Raw genomic sequence first — 15821 nt, 5'->3', positions numbered from 1 at the left:
CTCCTCAACAAAGGCTCTCCCAGCAGAGATCCCTTATCTGGCCCTTCACAAGTTAATGACATTAAGGAAGAACCGATGCTGACTTCGTGAGGGTGCAGGCCCACAACACTAATGAAGATCACCTGTGGTCCCAAGAGCTATTTCAACCCAGCTTACCTTTTCCAAACTCGGAAGTAGACGCCTTTCCTCGTAACTGGCATTTGCTAAAGAGGATGAAGTATTTAGACCAGGTACCAACTACTTTTCCCAGCAGAATTCAGTCTGCCAAACTTTTAAAAATTCTACCGTAGACAGCACTCAGTTGCATTCAGGAATACGTTCATAGAAATAGCTGCAATGTTAAGGTTCACAGTGCCAAGGAACTCATGTTTGAGAGAAGAGGTAAAAAACCCATCTTTTTATTTATTCCTCAGAGCCAAGGTAGGATAATAAAACCCACTGAGGAAAATCCAGAATTAAGGTGCCATGAGAGCTCAAGTCAGTAGCGGTCAAGGCCAGAGCAAAATGACTACTCTGGCAGTTTGTATGGCTGCCAAACCATGGAGGAGACAAGAGCTGAGGTCATTTCTAAAAAGCTTCTGTGATGGTACACAGCAAGCACAGAACTTTCCTTAGCCTGCACCAAAGGTTGTATACAGTTTAGATAATTACAGATCTTGAAGTCCAGAAGGAAGTGCCCTAGTTAAGCTGTAGCCAGAAAAATAACTATGCCAGGAATCTGGACCTCTTCCAATATCGTAACAAGGAAACTTGGACTCCTCTCTGACCTCCACAGGTTCAAGGCTATTTAAGAGTGTTAATTGACCCCCCACCAAACCAGGGTTAATTCCCACCAGGCAGGCCGAAATATTTGTCTTGAAAAATACAAAAATATTAAGCTTATTACAAAATACTGGACATTTAAAAGAAACTATTTAATTGAGCCAAATGGCTTTTTCTCACAGAGCCCCACATGGAAGTCCTACTTTGGGATGTTTCAAAATGGTTGAGCACTCATTATGTGTCAAAGATTGTTCTGAGCACTTCCATGGATTATCTCATTTAATTTTTACAACGAACTGTGAGTTAACGCAAACTCAGGAATTAGGTGCCTGGATTTAACATTCTTTACTGCTAATTAATAGCTGTGTAACTTTGGGTAAGTTACTTAAACCTCTTGGTTTCCCCACCCACAAAATGAAAATAATAGTACTAGCAACAAATGGTTGTTAATATATAATGCACCTAGGCTATTCTGTGGCATGTAGCAAGTGCTCAATAAATGTATGAGTAACTATCATGTATCTGAGTGCTTCACCTCTTACTAGTGGCAATCTAAGTTCGGGAGCTGGCTTATTCCAGAAATTTCTGGCAGTATTCCTGAGAAAAGAATTGGAGAAAAGGCCAGCAGTGAGGGCATCTACAGGTCCTTGTGACTAATTGTGCTAGAACAGTATCTGAGTCTACAGGTAGATTTCTGGGTCCCTGAAATACACACAACAGAACACACAGACCATGCTTCAGGACTAGCTCGTGCAATCTGCCCCCAGCCCACCACATGAAGATGGGCACCATTTGCTCTCCCTGACAAGCTCTGCCGCATAGGCCTTCTATCCCCCACCCCATGGCCACCATCTAAGGCTGGGATACGAAGAAGGCGCAAACACCAAAAGGAAAAGCTAGTAGTTTATATAGATAGATATATAGATATATAGATATTGATATATATTGTGTTTACATAGTCCACAAGTTAAATGCAGGTATCCATAAGAAGAGCATTAACAATAAAAATACAATCTGTGTAGCCAAGTACAGAGACTTAAAATGGTAAAACAGCAAAAAGGATCTCACAAAAGTACAAATATACAGTACAAATTGATTTATTTAAAACAGTTACAAAAAAGCACAACAAAATAGAGATTATCCTTAGAATTATTAATGCTTTGTTAAAGATCAGGTAGGATTAGAGGGTAAGAAATGGTATCGGGTGGGGGGAGCACCTGACTAGTTCTAAGGCTTTAGATACAATGCAGTTGATTACATATTAATTTAGCCATTACATACTGGGGATAGTAGTTGGGGGATCAGTAATTTATCTACAGGGAACTCCTACACAAATCAGATCCATCCATCAGACCTCCCCAGTGCTGTCCTTCTCTACTACTCCTGAGGACCCTAAAGCCACCTGGATGACAACATTTCCATCCTTTCTCCACCCCATTCCCTATCCATATATTCTTCCCTCCCCTAAGGTGCTGTGCAAGCTGAGAGCAGTCTGCTCTCTGCAGCTGGAACATATACTGTTTTGGCTACAGGGATCCTGTGTGTGACTAGGAAGGTTGTAGGGGGACAGCCTTATTTTTAATACTTCAAGTTTGCCACGAGTCTCTTCCCCGACACAAGCTTCTCTTGAATGCGAGTGTCACGCAATGAGGGATGAACCCTGCCTTCAGCAACATCAGCAATGCACTAACCACTCACAGCTCACAACCATGTGCATACTCCCTGTCTGGGGAGTGGGTGTAAAACCACTGTGTCATCAGCTTGCTCACACTCGCGCGCTCTCTCTCTCTGAAGAACCTCAGTCCCCATGACAGTCATAAAGACAGAAATAAATGCTTGAAAGTTTGACAATAGGTAAAGGCACATGGGCTGCCGCCACACACACTGTAGACAGGAACCCAGTTTGAGGCCATCTTCACTGCTGGGCATTTGCAGCAGAATGGCTTGGGGGATCACACAGACTTTGAATTTGCCGTCTACCAGGGGAGGATCTAGGCTTAACAGGAGAACGAATAAAGAAACCTTAGTGTGAAAAGTGCATTTATTACTACTGTTCCTGCTGGGGAGGCTCAGCAGGGTAAACCGCACCACCTCTCCTCCTTCCGCCCCAGGCACTGTGCATAGTCTGCAGGTAAGGAGAGAGTGCAGTCAACTCTAGCATCTCAAGGGCCAGTGTCATCCTAGGCCCAGACCAGGAATCTGGCCCAAAGATGGATCCTAGAGTTGAAAGAGCAACTGACAGCTGCAAGGACCCAGATGCTTATTTTATTATTGCATAATGTGGGAGGCCTTCCCTCTCCCAGGGATGCTGGAGGGTGAAGGCTTCCCGGCAAAGGGCTAACAGGTTCCTGGTCAACATCCAACCTAACACGATTCAGCTCTTCAACTGTAGTGTACACTTTTTCCCATCTGGAAAGTATTGTAGCTTCAGTGTGGTTTAGTAAACTTAGCCCTAGGAGGCCAAGAAGTCTCCCTAAAACTTGGCCTCTGCCCTATTTGCTTTGCTTTTAAGACTGTGACTTAATCTCCCATGGCCAATTCAACCAATCTGGTTATCTTTACTCCAATGGACCCAAGCCCTTGCCCAGTGAACCCACGTCCACCCTTTATCTCCAGTGTGATCACTCAACTCTTCAACATGCCTGCTTGTTGCAGGTTTAAATCATACCACCACCCTGTGCATCTTCCATGGCGCCCAGTGGTAAAAATAAAACTAAACCCCACCCGAGGGTCTATTTCAAACTTCAAACGCTCCCCCAACCCCAGAATCCATTTAACTGGAGCCAGATGAACCTCCCTGGGATGCTGACACAGGCCCTAATCTGGTTCCCCATCATTTAATTTTTAAAACAGGACACAAGATATCATAAAGGAAAGAAGTTAATACAAAGAAAACACCCACTTATAGGACCTGCTCGTCTCTCCCTCAAGAGAGTCAGATATTTGGAGCCAAAGGGCTCCCAACAAGCACTGAAGCCATATCCCTTTGGATTCACCAGCCCACCAGCAGCATTTCATACTATCCCTACTCAAGATGACTTTGCTATAAAGTAACCCTTGCACATGTAAGGATGGACAGGATGCCTGGATTTCACCTATATGGCCAAAGACACAGAAAGACAGAGCGCTATAAAGGGCAGCAAGCAGGACAGCCAGTAGACAGCAGCAGTGGCAAAGCAGCACAGACCAAAGCCCTTGGCGTTATGACCGACTGGGACCGAGAGTGTGGAAGGGTCAGTCCGGGTCTACTGGGGTCCCTCCCCCTTGGGCACGAGTGCTCAGCTCTGACCTCCCAGTCTCCCCTTCCCCCATGCCACTCCCCCTCCTCTGTGTACACTAATCTTGATAGGAATGATGATCCAAGACTTGGATGTATTACCATCCTTCACCTGGTTCCCCTCCTCCCCAGCTGGTATAGGCATTGTTTTTTTGTTTTCGTTTTTGTTTTTTTTGCGGTACGCGGGCCTCTCACTGCTGCGGCCTCTCCCGTTGTGGAGCACAGGCTCCGGACGCGCGGGCCCAGCGGCCATGGCTCACGGGCCCAGCCGCTCTATGGCATGTGGGATCTTCCCGGACCGGGGCACGAACCCGTGTCCCCTGCATCGGCAGGTGGACTCTCAACCACTGCGCCACCAGGGAAGCCCCAGCATCTCTTGTTTAATGCCAGAGTTAGCCGTCTTCCTTTCTACCCCTAAGATCTGGGACTGTCCTACTAATGACATTGGCCTTCTTTAACTGCCCGTTCCCCCAAAAGCTGACAGCTTCCCACCAAAATGCTGTCTCAAAACTGCTCTTAGGTCTCTTATAAGACTTATGAAATCTTTAAAAGGAAGAATGGACACACCACAGGTTACTCTCATTCCTCATGCCTGGAAGAAAAGACTGAAAAAGAGGGAAAAGGTAAGGGGAATGCCTCAGCTCTGACCAAGATTTAGAGCACAGAGCTTTTTCCCTGGGAGACTATACTTTACAAAAGACACCTCTGCAGCTCAACAAAATCATGTATTAATATATTACATATGCATGGCACAGTATTAGAGGAAGTGCCGGTGCTGCTTCACCAGCAAGAGACAGAAGAGGAACAGCAGCAGAAAGTTCAGGGCCCAACTTGCCAAGGTGCACAAGATTTTCTCTTTCCAGGATTAAGGGGAAGTTACCAGGCTGGGCAGTGAGGGTTTCTTGTATTTAAACTACTTGGCCTGTTATCTGGTTAGATATAGGTTTGTTCCCATAAGGAGGAAGCTCGGTTGGTACCCTTGGTGGATATTTCTTTAGTGTCCACTGTGTGCCTGTCGCTATATTCAGTTGATGAGCCTTCCTAATGAGGAAGGATGTTTCTGAGAAACCCGTGCATGAGAAACTAGGAATGAGTTGCTCATGGAACAGCCAGAAACAAGGCCTTCTCCGAGGGCCGTCCTCTGAGAGGATTCCTCGAGACTCAGCCCCACAGGCCCCCAACTGTGGGAAACAAGCCAGAGAAAGCAGCATTCAGAGAGAAAGGGGACAGAGAAGGGAAAAGACATGATCCCAAATGTGTACAAGGTTGAGTGTTCACCAGACACGGTTGGTATTTGGTTCTGAGGTGAACTGGAGACTTACATACTTGTGGTCAGGTCAGCAGCTTCCTCTGGACGGGCCTCCAAAAGCTGACTGACCAGGTAACTGCTCTCAAGGAATGAAACAGTGGAGTGTAGGGCTTGCAGCGAACAAGCCAGTCTCAGTCACTTTGTTCCCCCAGGAGAACAACCTTTAGCACCTGAACACTAAGAAGGACTCCATTCTCAGAACTCCCCCTCCCCCCAGGAGGTAGGTAAGATTATTTATCCCCATTTGGCAGCTGGGGAGGAAGTGAAAAAGCGAGAGGTCACAAGACTTGCCTAAAGTCTCTGACAGAGTAGAGATCAGACCTCAGAGGTTTGGGACTCCTGACAACAGGCTAGGCCTTGGCCAGTCCATCTTGAAAGGAAATGCCAGGGTCATACCCCAGGAGAAGCCTCATAAAAGAGCTGAGTGGACAATACCCTGAGTTGTTCAAGAGTCTAAAGACCCCGAAAAAACAAACAAAAAACCCACCCACCCACCTGAAAGCTGATGGGGGAAGCCTAATTCTCAACACCCACTGGAATCCCACAGTCCGAGGTGATGCTCAAAGTCGTGAAGAAAAAGTGAGCTTAAGACACAGGGGGCAAATGCAACCAACTAAGATTGAAAATACCCTCTGCAGAGGAATACTCCACCATGAAATGGAATCTAGGAGACTTTTCAGGTATTGAAACATTATCAAGACTATTCCAGGGAATTCCCTGGTGGTCCAGTGGTTAGGACTCTGCGCTTTCACTGCTGAGGGCCCAGGTTCAGTCCCTGGTCGGGGAACTAAGATCCCACATGCCACATGGTGTGGCCAAAATTTAAAAAAAAAGAGTATCCCAAAACCTTAGAGCTGGCTATGGGAGGAGACAGCCTGGAGAAGCCTGAATGCTGGGAGAAGGAGTGGAGTAAGATGGGAGGGACTCTGTAAAAACGCAAGGATGGGCACTGCCCAGCTAGCTGTACTGGTCCCACCCCGGGGCATAGTTCCATTCGTTTCTCCACCAACTGGTTCAGCTGCAGAAGAGGAGAGGACATGATTCTGAGTTTTTAAAAATAGAGAATAGAACTGAAAGGGAAACCAGAGAGACCCCTACACACCAAAAACTAGAGGTCTTGGTCAGAGTGGGCAAAACCAGTTTTGCAGAAGGGGAAAGGCAGTGCAGCTACAAATAGGCCCAGGTCAAGACACCATGCAGACAGGTTAGGTCAGCGGAAGGGTGAGGGCAGTGCAGGCACTTAGGCACAACATAGACAGACAGAGGACCGGGTGTAGGGGCCTAGGGAAAAGGGTCCACTGGTTCTTTCAAAAGTCACCATTACCAACTAGAGATTCAGTACAATTTCAAAGTGGGTCTGGCATGCTGAGTAGGAGGAGCCTTGTTAGGTCAGCTACCTTTCCAGAAGCCCTACCTAGAGCCCGGTCAGTCTGGCCATCAGGTCTTTCTCCCAAAGTCCCGTGACTGGGTCCCCGCCAAGGCAGTACTTCACTCTGAACCCTGGAGCGGCTTCTCTCTCCTAATGCTAGAAGCCTTGTGGGAGGAATGATGGGGAGAGATGGGAAAGGGCTGAAGCAGAGGATGAAGCAGAGTCCCCTGCACACCCAGCCTTAGACATCTGTAACAAAACTACCCTTTAAAGTGCACAGCTCTCAAAAGAAGAGTTCTGGGTGGGAACCCTCTTATTTCCAAGCATGGGGCCTCCTGCCCTCCCATCACAAAAAAGGAAGGAAAAAAAAAAAAAAAAAAAAAAAACTTCAGATAGCTGAACTGCTACTATAAGCTGTGGATCATCATTTTTGGCTCTTTCTTTGCTCCCTCCCTCTGCACCTGCTCCCAAAGCCTGACTCTCTCCTTGCAGGAGCTAGGGATGAGGAGGAAAGAACAGGGAGGCCCTGATATTTGGAATGTTTCTTATCCTGCGTGCACCCCCTTCCTTCCTTGGCCCGGGCCCGCTGCTCCCCATCACAGCACCCTCTGGGGCTGTTCTGAAAAGATGCCATGGGGTAATGGGCAACAGACCCTGCCTTGGGAGGCTGCCTTCACGCCTTCTCTTCCCCACTAACCTCACTGCCAAGAGAGCCATCCCCTGCTCGGCATGTGCAAATCCTCTGCTTGCTCACGGTGAGGCCCAGCTCTGGGGTAGCATCCCAGTCCGGGTCTGGGAGAGGTTCATTTTCCTGCGTTGGAACGCCCTTCAATGGACAGCTTTACCTCCTGTGGAATGAAAGAGGGACGGAGCAGCGCAGCCCGTGCCTCCTCCCCTTGCATGCCGTATCTTTGGAAGCTCGGGGCTGGCCAGCAGGCCTGAGCACCAGGCTCTGGCTGCAAGGGCTCTACCATTCGGGAGCCCTCGCCTAACGGCTGGCTTTTCCCATCACTGTCACATTGCTCTCGGGGTCCCAAGACTGTCCTCTCAGGCCTTTCTCGGGGAGGAGCCAGCTGGCCTGGGGGAGCACAGCTGGACTGAGAAACTGAGTGACTGTTCAAGCTCTGTAAACTGATAGAGATGCAGACATCTCCCACCTGTAGCCGATGGCAGGGCAGAGAGAAGAGCTGTGCAGTCCGCCCAGGGCTGCAGGAGGACCAACCCTGGCCATATACAAAGAAGGGGTGCTCGGGGGGCACCTCGATGCTCACTTTGCTCTGCTGCTCACCCACCACGAAATGCAGCATGACAAATCCAGGCCACTGGCTCTCCTGAATGTCCACGACTGTGCTAGAGTCAATCTTCAGCCCCCCGCTCACTTCGGCACTGCGCACAAAATCCTGGGTCTGGAGGTCCTCCACCCGCTTCAGCTCCCCTGTAGCCAGCTGGATGATGGCGCCTTTCATGAAATGGGAGGGCAAGTGGGAAGAGGTAAAGGGGGGTGGCGTTGACTCCTTGTCTGGGAAGGCGGCTCTGGCCTGCATGTCCAAACTTGACGCCACCAGGATCTCCGAGCCCATGGGCAGCAGGCCTGGGTCAGTTCCAGTGGGTACCAGGTTGCCATTGGCTACAACCATTGCTTTGGGTAAAGGTCTATGTTTCAGGGGCTCCTGATGGGATTGAGGGTAGAACCCTCGGGCCTGATTTTTCTCGGCCATCTCTGCTGCGTTCCTGGCTGACCCTCGCCCCTCACCCTGATGGTCGGGGTTATGATGGGACAGGTTGAGGGGGCTGGGCTCACCCTTCCTCTGAGCTGCCGCCACACGATAGTCCTGAGAAGCTAAAGCACCAACCACCCGCTGGACCTCGAGGTCGGTGTCTGGGGTCCCTCGGTGTGCTGGCACTGCCACCTCTACCCGCGCAGTCTGAGAACCTGAAAACAACTGTCCATCCACCACACATTCTACCACTGGCACCAGTCCCTGGCCCTCACCCTTGCTGTTGGGGGAGTCGAGGGCTTCGCTTTCCCGTCTCACTAAATTTCGCTCTCGTTGTCTCTGTCCATTGGCAGCGGCTGCTTCCAGAGCAGACTGGCCCTCCTGAGGGGTAAGAACTGGGCTGGCACCTGCTGGAGGGGTTTCATGCATGGTGTACCCAGCAGGTAGCCTGGACATCTGATAATAAATGGGCATCCGGCCTGGAGCGAGGTCCAGTGGCTGAGTACTCGAGTGATGTGGCAACTGCCCAGGTGGGGAGGTGGCAGAGGGGGCTTTGTTGAATGAACGGGCCGGGGATGAAGCCTGGGGGGGAGGAGTGGCTCCTTCTGCCAGGAGTGAGGCATATGGCACAAAGTGTGGAAGGTGAGAGGTGGCAAGGTTGGCAGAAGGAGAAAGGAGGGGACTCGGTAGGAAATTAGGTGGCACAGCATAGGGAAGGCTATAAGGAGACCCGATAAACTGCAGAGAGGTGGACGGGAGCTGAGCATAGTGGATTGGGGGATAGTGGATTCCTGGATGTTGAATCAGTGAAGACGCTACATTAAATGTGGGGGGCAAGGGGCTCATGTTCACCACAGACGGGAGGCCAGTTGGGGAGAAGGTGGCAGGTGGCACAGCCACCTTATACAGCATGCCATACTGGTCCACCGTCAGACCGGTGATGGCCTCAGCTCCATCACCCCCCAGGCTGACTCTAGCTCCTGCCTGGCTCTGCCCGGCCACCACCACCCCTCGGGACCATTCAGAGGCATCACTGGAGGGTGTGTGGTTAGTTGAGCAGCTGGTAGTTCTCCCCATATCCTCGCTGGTCACGGGGAGGTCTCGTTTCTTTGGTGGAAGGCATTCCTGACTCCTCTCATGAACAGGTTTCATATTGCTTTGTGGTGTTCCTGGAGCCTGGAAGGGGTCGGCTTGCTCCTTGGGGCATCAGAAGGGGCTTCTTTGTGGCTCCCCTGCACCCCTCTCTGCTGCTGGCTGGGGCGCCCACATCTGCTAGGGAACAAATCAGAGGCAAAGAAAAGTAACCTAGGGGTAAACCAAGTCAAAGGAAAGAGCAGGAACTGTGTCCACGGAGGAAGATGTGACAAAGGGGACTGCTGGAAAAAAAGAGGAATGAGAAAGGAGCAGACGAAGATGCTACCCTTCTCGCTCATCCAGCGTAGGACACGAAAGAAACAATCACGGAAACCACAAAGAGCTACAAGGACAAGCATCCAACAGTGCATACATAACCTGTGGGCTCCACAACCCCAGGGAAACCAACAGCTTCATGATTAGCTGTTCCTCTGATGGGGACCTTGACTATTCTAAGCCTTTTCCCTCAAGGGGGATTTGAACACATGGTCTTTGCTGCTGGCTCCTTTTCCTAACTTTCTCCTTTTGCCAAACACTACTGTGCTATCTTCTTTCCTGAACATATGACCTCATCCTTGCCTCCTTTCCCCGGCCTAATTTGGGTTATTATCTCACCTAGCCCCATCCCCTCACCCCGGGCCTGCCTAAACTCTCATCCTCCTTTGCCTCATATCGCCACTACCCCAAGGACCCAGGGGTCAGTCAATAGGTCCTGAGGTCTGCACGTCTTGTTTTTTTTTTTAAAACGTTGTTCCCTAAACATGTTATGAAAGTATCTTCTTCACCCCATGAAATACTACGTTCAAACTTGGGCCCTATGCGGAGGGTGATTGTACTGGTGTTTTCTACAGTTTATTTATTTCTCCTCTCCAAAGGGCAACAAAACTCTTCTGACCTCACATAGACTTTGTGTTCCCTAGTTTGGCAAGACTTCTTTTCTTCCCATTGACCACCTTCAATTTACCTTCTTCATGCATTCCCTTTCTTTTTTCTTTTGCCAATGGCTCCTTTTCCATTGTAGGTCTGCTCTAGGCACCACTTCTTAAAATTCTGGTTCTATTCCTCCAAACATGCCTGTTTATTGCTATCTCAGGTCTATATGATTCATAAGAAAGTTCTCTCTCCCCTTTCTCTATCACCTTTCACACATGCTTTTGTCCATTTTCATAAAGTATCTTTTTGGTCTAACATTTCAACACATACGAAATTTGTCACCTATTTCTTCCTATCAGGCTTCAGTTCTTTGGATCTGAAATGAGATTTCTATGATATTACACTCTGTTTTTCCACTGCTGAATTCCAGATGTTTTTCCACAACAAGGTATCCAAAGCGCCTGTATTACCTGAGCTCCCAGTGGTGCTTCTGAGCAGCTGTAATAAGAAGCAGTGTCCTCCCCACTGGCTTGGGAGCCTAGGAGACAGAAATAGGAATAGAGTAAGCAGGAACCTAGCCTCTGATCCTCCCCAGGATCATCAAGAAAGGTAATTCCAAAACCACAAAGACATTAAAGTCCAGGAGCCCCTGCCTCCTACTCTTCTCCCAAGGTAACAGCACATTCAATTCTAATTTGTAGGATGACATCTCTGGAAAAAAATTTCCATGTGTCAAGCTTCATTGTTTTCCTTAACATCATATTCTTCGTTCTCTACCTGTACCTGTTCCCCAAAGGTTAAATTTACTTCCAATCCCAATTTCAGGTAAATGTACAAATAAAAGTGGAAGACTCAACATTGTCCCCATGTGAACAAAGGGAAGCAGGAAAAATCAGCCTCACATATTTCACTTTTATTCAGGGCTGATGAAAACACATATGTGGAGGTTATTTAAATGAGATAAGAGGCACTAGAGGAAAAAGAACAATTATTTATGTTTCTGGGGCAGAAAAAGAGGTCAAGGGGGAGTCACTCAAAGGGAAGCCTTATTAGCAGATTTCCAGGGTAATAAAACAGGCTCCTGTGTGTGTGTGTGTTTGTGTGTGTGTGTAAAATTTTCTAAGTGACAACTTTGTACCACGTGCTGAATCGGGTGTAACAGAAACTGAAAACATTCCCTTCGTCCTCATGTAGCCTACCAGTGGGAAACAAAACTCATGCTAAACTGTCAATATCTGAATCTACACATGCCAGAAACGTTAAGCACTGAAGAACGGAGCCTTAATCTCTAAAAACAGAGAAAGTATTACTGACCAGTACTCAGAGAAACTACTACCCATTGTGCTGTCCAAGTCCTAAAGAACACTGCACGCCTCAAACCAAACTGAAGACACTTCCCTCTTGTTTTATTTTTATTTTTATTTTTTTGCGGTACGCGGGCCTCTCACTGTTGTGGCCTCTCCCGTTGCGGAGCACAGGCTCTGGAGGCGCAGGCTCAGCGGCCATGGCTCACGGGCCCAGCCGCTCCGCGGCATGTGGGATCTTCCCGGACCGGGGCACGAACCCGTGTCCCCTGCATCGGCAGGTGGACTCTCAACCACTGCACCACCAGGGAAGCCCCGACACTTCCCTCTTAAGATCAGCAAGGTGCAGATGTACAAAAAGAAAAAAGTGACAAGATAGGAAAACAAGGTGGAAAGACAAATTCTTGGCTCCAAAAACACAAGTTTACACAGTGGGCACAAGTCTTGCATCCCTTCTTTGCCAGCAGTTCCACTGACTGAAAAGCAGTTAGATTTCTCTCATTCCCAACAGAAAATAGGGTCACAACTTCAATTTCAGAATGATACTTGCTTCTCACAACTAAAGCATTAAAGAAAACCTGCCTCTAGGTCACAGAGGGGTTAGCCAAACACAGGCTAATAAAAGGACTGAAAGAGGCAAAAGGTCTGCAGGAATAACAAAGAGCCAAGCCTGTGCACTAAGTTCCCACAACGCAAAACACATTTCGGAATCTGAAACTTCGGCCTCTGAAGAGGCTCAATGAGGATTTCTCCAGGGGAAGACGCAGCTTGTGACCCCAACCGAGCTAACGGGAAAGGAGGACCATTCCGGAGAGCTGCCAGCGCTGGCAGCACAGCCCGGAATCAAGAGGGTGAACCCAGCCTCAGACTCGAATTCGCTGAGGGCGAGAGGTGCGCCCGCCAGAAAGACAGGAGCTTAGAAGAGACAGGGGTTGTGGCTTCCCTTGATCCCGCAATTCTTGCCCCAAAAGGGGTAGGGCCCGAAATTGGAAACTCTGCATTTAGAGAGTGGGGGGTCGACCTTTCAAGCAGAGGGGTAAGGGCGAGGCCCCGCAGGCGCTGCTTCCTTGTTTGGGGGCCCCTTCCCGCCCCGAGGACTCGGACACCCCGGCCCGCCAGGACACAGTCGCGGGGGAGCAGGAACCTGAGGCCTCTCTCTGGGCCGGGCCGGTGAGAAGCGATCGGGGGTCTAGGCGCGGCCTCTTTCGCTCCCTCGGTCCGCGGGGCAACGGGCTCTGGGGGGCCACTTCCTCCAGAGCTCTGAGTCCAGGCCTGCTTGGCCCCAGTGAGGCCGACTCGGCGTCCTCCACTACCGGCGACACTCACCGGCCCATCTCACGGCGCTCCCCGGGCTCCTCCCGCTGGTCCCGGAGCCGCCGCAACGGCGGCCGCCGCCATCCCCGGCCCCGGAGCCGCCCCACACCCAACGCCCCCCCAGACGGGCGCCCGAAGATGGCGTCAAGCGCGTACCGCCCCCGGCGCGGGGAGATTGCGTCACGACCCCGGGCCGGAGAGCGACGCCCAGGAGTACCCGGGAGGGGACTGTGCAGGCTGTCCGACCCTCGCCCCCAGCGCCCCCCTCTGGTGGGAAAACGAACTCCTCTCCCTGGGGCCGGGTCACGTAAATAGGACTGGGCCCGGCCCCCTCGCCCTGACCCCACAAAGACCCTGATATCTGTCTACTCCAGTAAATTCTGGGGCTTCCCAAACGCATCCCTGAGGCGTGGCCATCATTTCCTGGACTTCGGGACCTGACTTTGTGAAGACTTCTTTTGGGAACCTCGGAGAGCTCCGAGGCGACCCCGGCCCAGGAGGGTAATGAGATCCCCCTAGAGACCCAGGATGGAGATGGAGCTCTTTAAGAGTTGAGAAATGGCTCTGAGGGGGATGAGAATGGGCCGGAACCAGGATCTAGGGGAAAGTGAAGCTAGTGTCTTGAAAGTCTTTGAGGAATGAGAGGATGGGGATTAGTACAGTGGGGAAGCAGCTTAGTTTAGAGGGAAGAGGGCTTGATGAACTATGAGGTCACCATTCATTGCCAATAAACTAGTTGACTTTATAGTAATATGAACATCTGATTAACTTAAATGAAAAAAGGGAATTCCCTGGTGGTCCAGTGGTTAGGACCCGGCGCTTTCACTGCTGGTGCCAGGTTCAATCCCTGATCAGGGAACTAAAATTCCACATCCCTGCAAGCCCCACAGCTCGGCCAAAATAGAAGAAGAAAAAAAAAAAAATAAGTGAAAAAAAAAAAGAACAATTGAATTTATGCTTTGATTACAACTATGTAAAAAAGTAGTTCTGCATACAGACAAAAACTGAACTGAGAAAAAAGTAACTTTAACTATTGGAGAGATTGGATTCTGAGCAGATTTTTCCCTTTTCAGTTTCTGCAAACTTTGTTCAATAAATAATCATTGATTTTTGTTTGATTTTGAAAGTACTACTGGCTGGGCTCTAGCTATCCAGCCTTTGGAAAATTGTTTTACTACTTTATACTTGGGTTTCCACTTCTGTGAAATGAGGAACTTGAACTGAATGAAGAGGTGGGGGTGAAATGTAGATAGGGGAGCTCTCAAAACATTTTAAGTGAAAAAATAAGCAGATATATACAGTGTGAGATCACGTATTTGTTGTTAAAAGACAGGTAATATTACAGTTGCATATATTTATGTATTTGTACAGAAAAGGAGTGGAAGGATGTGTAACAGCTAGCTAACATTTGTTATCTCGGGAGAGGAAAGTGGAATTGGGTGGTGGCCAAGAGGAACAAAAGGGACTTATGTTACTGTTTGGATTTTTTAATGAGAATATTACCTTAGAAATACTAAAATGAGTAAGTTAAAATACAAATAAAGTATATGATCTCTAAGATTCTTTCTAGAGAACCCTTAGACCTCAACTTTGATATTTTCTCTCTTGGGTGGGAACAGAGAATTATCAAAATTATTGAACACTACACACACAGACACACACACCTTGCACCAGTGGGTAAAATATAGTGACACTACTGATTTGTAGCCATCTAAATCAACAGAGAACTTTGCTTTGTGAATATTAATATTATTCATAACAGTTGTCTTCTCAGTTCGGCCAAGAAGGAAGTCCTGTGGTCGCTCAGTGGCCCCATTTTAGTACTAACTGGCAGAATGGTTTCTAGTTCATTGCCTAGCTCACTAAACCGGCATTAAAACTGCCAAGATAGAGACCATCCAGGTGTATTCAAGGATAACCAGTTTCTCCCAGATCAAGATACACCCTCAGAGAGCTGGTTTTCAGGCAAAGTTGAAAGAGCAGACGCTGGTAGATGGAAACAAAAAGTTTTTTGGCTACCAGACATTAACATAATCACTTGGTGCAAAGGTGTGTCTAATTTTTTTTTAAAAAGGATGTTCTGATTGGTGAAGCACTGGTGATTTCCTGGTTTGGCGCTGCAGTCCCAAAAGGGAGGGTCATATCTTCTGTATCCTCTTCTAGAACTCTTTACTCCAAGCCATCCGCATTTCTTTGGTTGTACATATTGATGGTAGGAAGCCCCATAGTGACAGTTTGACAGGAATGTTTGTGATAAGTAAACTAATACAGTTTTAAATTTAAGATACTTAAATAACCCAAAGTTACCTCACCTCTCTAAAAATCTGTATTATTCTCTGGAATCTGGACAATTCCCTATCAAAGTTTTTTATATTAAGTCAACCTAGGGTTTTAAGAACTGTAATTGGCTCAATAAATAGTCGTTGAATGAAATTTCACAAAGATATCCCCAAATGGGAGACTTCCCTTGCTAATTCTTTTGCTCTCATTTCCTCATTTCTATTCTCATCTATTTTGACTATCGGCTGTTTTCAGTCTCATCTGAAAATCCTTCATTTTCTTTCACAACTTTTTTTTCTTAAATTTCCACAGAATTTTAAGAACTGATGAAGTGAAAAGAGATTTTTTTAAAGGTATTTGGGACATTTGGGGACTGAAAAATTAAACTTTAGTCTGCTTTGTCCACCTCTTCCATTTCCCTGGATTCCTATTAAATTTCTTTGATGTGTGTAGGTTGAATTTGTATGATGAGAGAGCTTGA

The 15821-nt window shown here is 48.3% G+C and overlaps 1 protein-coding gene across 2 annotated transcripts; it reads right to left on the bottom strand.

The window, feature by feature from the left end:
• Window positions 1–1647: 1647 nt before the first annotated feature.
• Window positions 1648–13269, bottom strand: ATXN1L (ataxin 1 like). 2 transcript variants are annotated; one of them, XM_081217747.1, is made up of 3 exons: window positions 13073–13269; window positions 10913–10980; window positions 1648–9707 (listed from the first exon to the last, which is right to left on the bottom strand). In XM_081217747.1, exon 3 carries the CDS (start codon window positions 9585–9587, stop codon window positions 7521–7523), a length of 2067 nt encoding a protein of 688 aa, XP_081073873.1. In that variant the 5' UTR covers window positions 9588–9707; window positions 10913–10980; window positions 13073–13269; the 3' UTR covers window positions 1648–7520. The 2 variants fall into 2 exon arrangements, with proteins under 2 accessions (XP_081073873.1, XP_081073872.1); XM_081217746.1 differs by having other exon boundaries at window positions 1648–9704.
• Window positions 13270–15821: the final 2552 nt, after the last annotated feature.

Source organism: Mesoplodon bidens, assembly GCF_964165515.1.
Source record: "Mesoplodon bidens genome assembly, chromosome: 18".
Lineage (NCBI taxonomy): Eukaryota > Metazoa > Chordata > Mammalia > Artiodactyla > Ziphiidae > Mesoplodon > Mesoplodon bidens.
The sequence above is the reverse complement of the archived record's forward strand: the minus strand, read 5'-3'. Positions and strand labels throughout refer to the sequence as shown.

Bases quoted from the DNA above. Each gene is read 5' to 3' on its own strand.
- ATXN1L (XM_081217747.1), bottom strand. From the start codon at position 9,587: ATGAAACCTGTTCATGAGAGGAGTCAGGAATGCCTTCCACCAAAGAAA.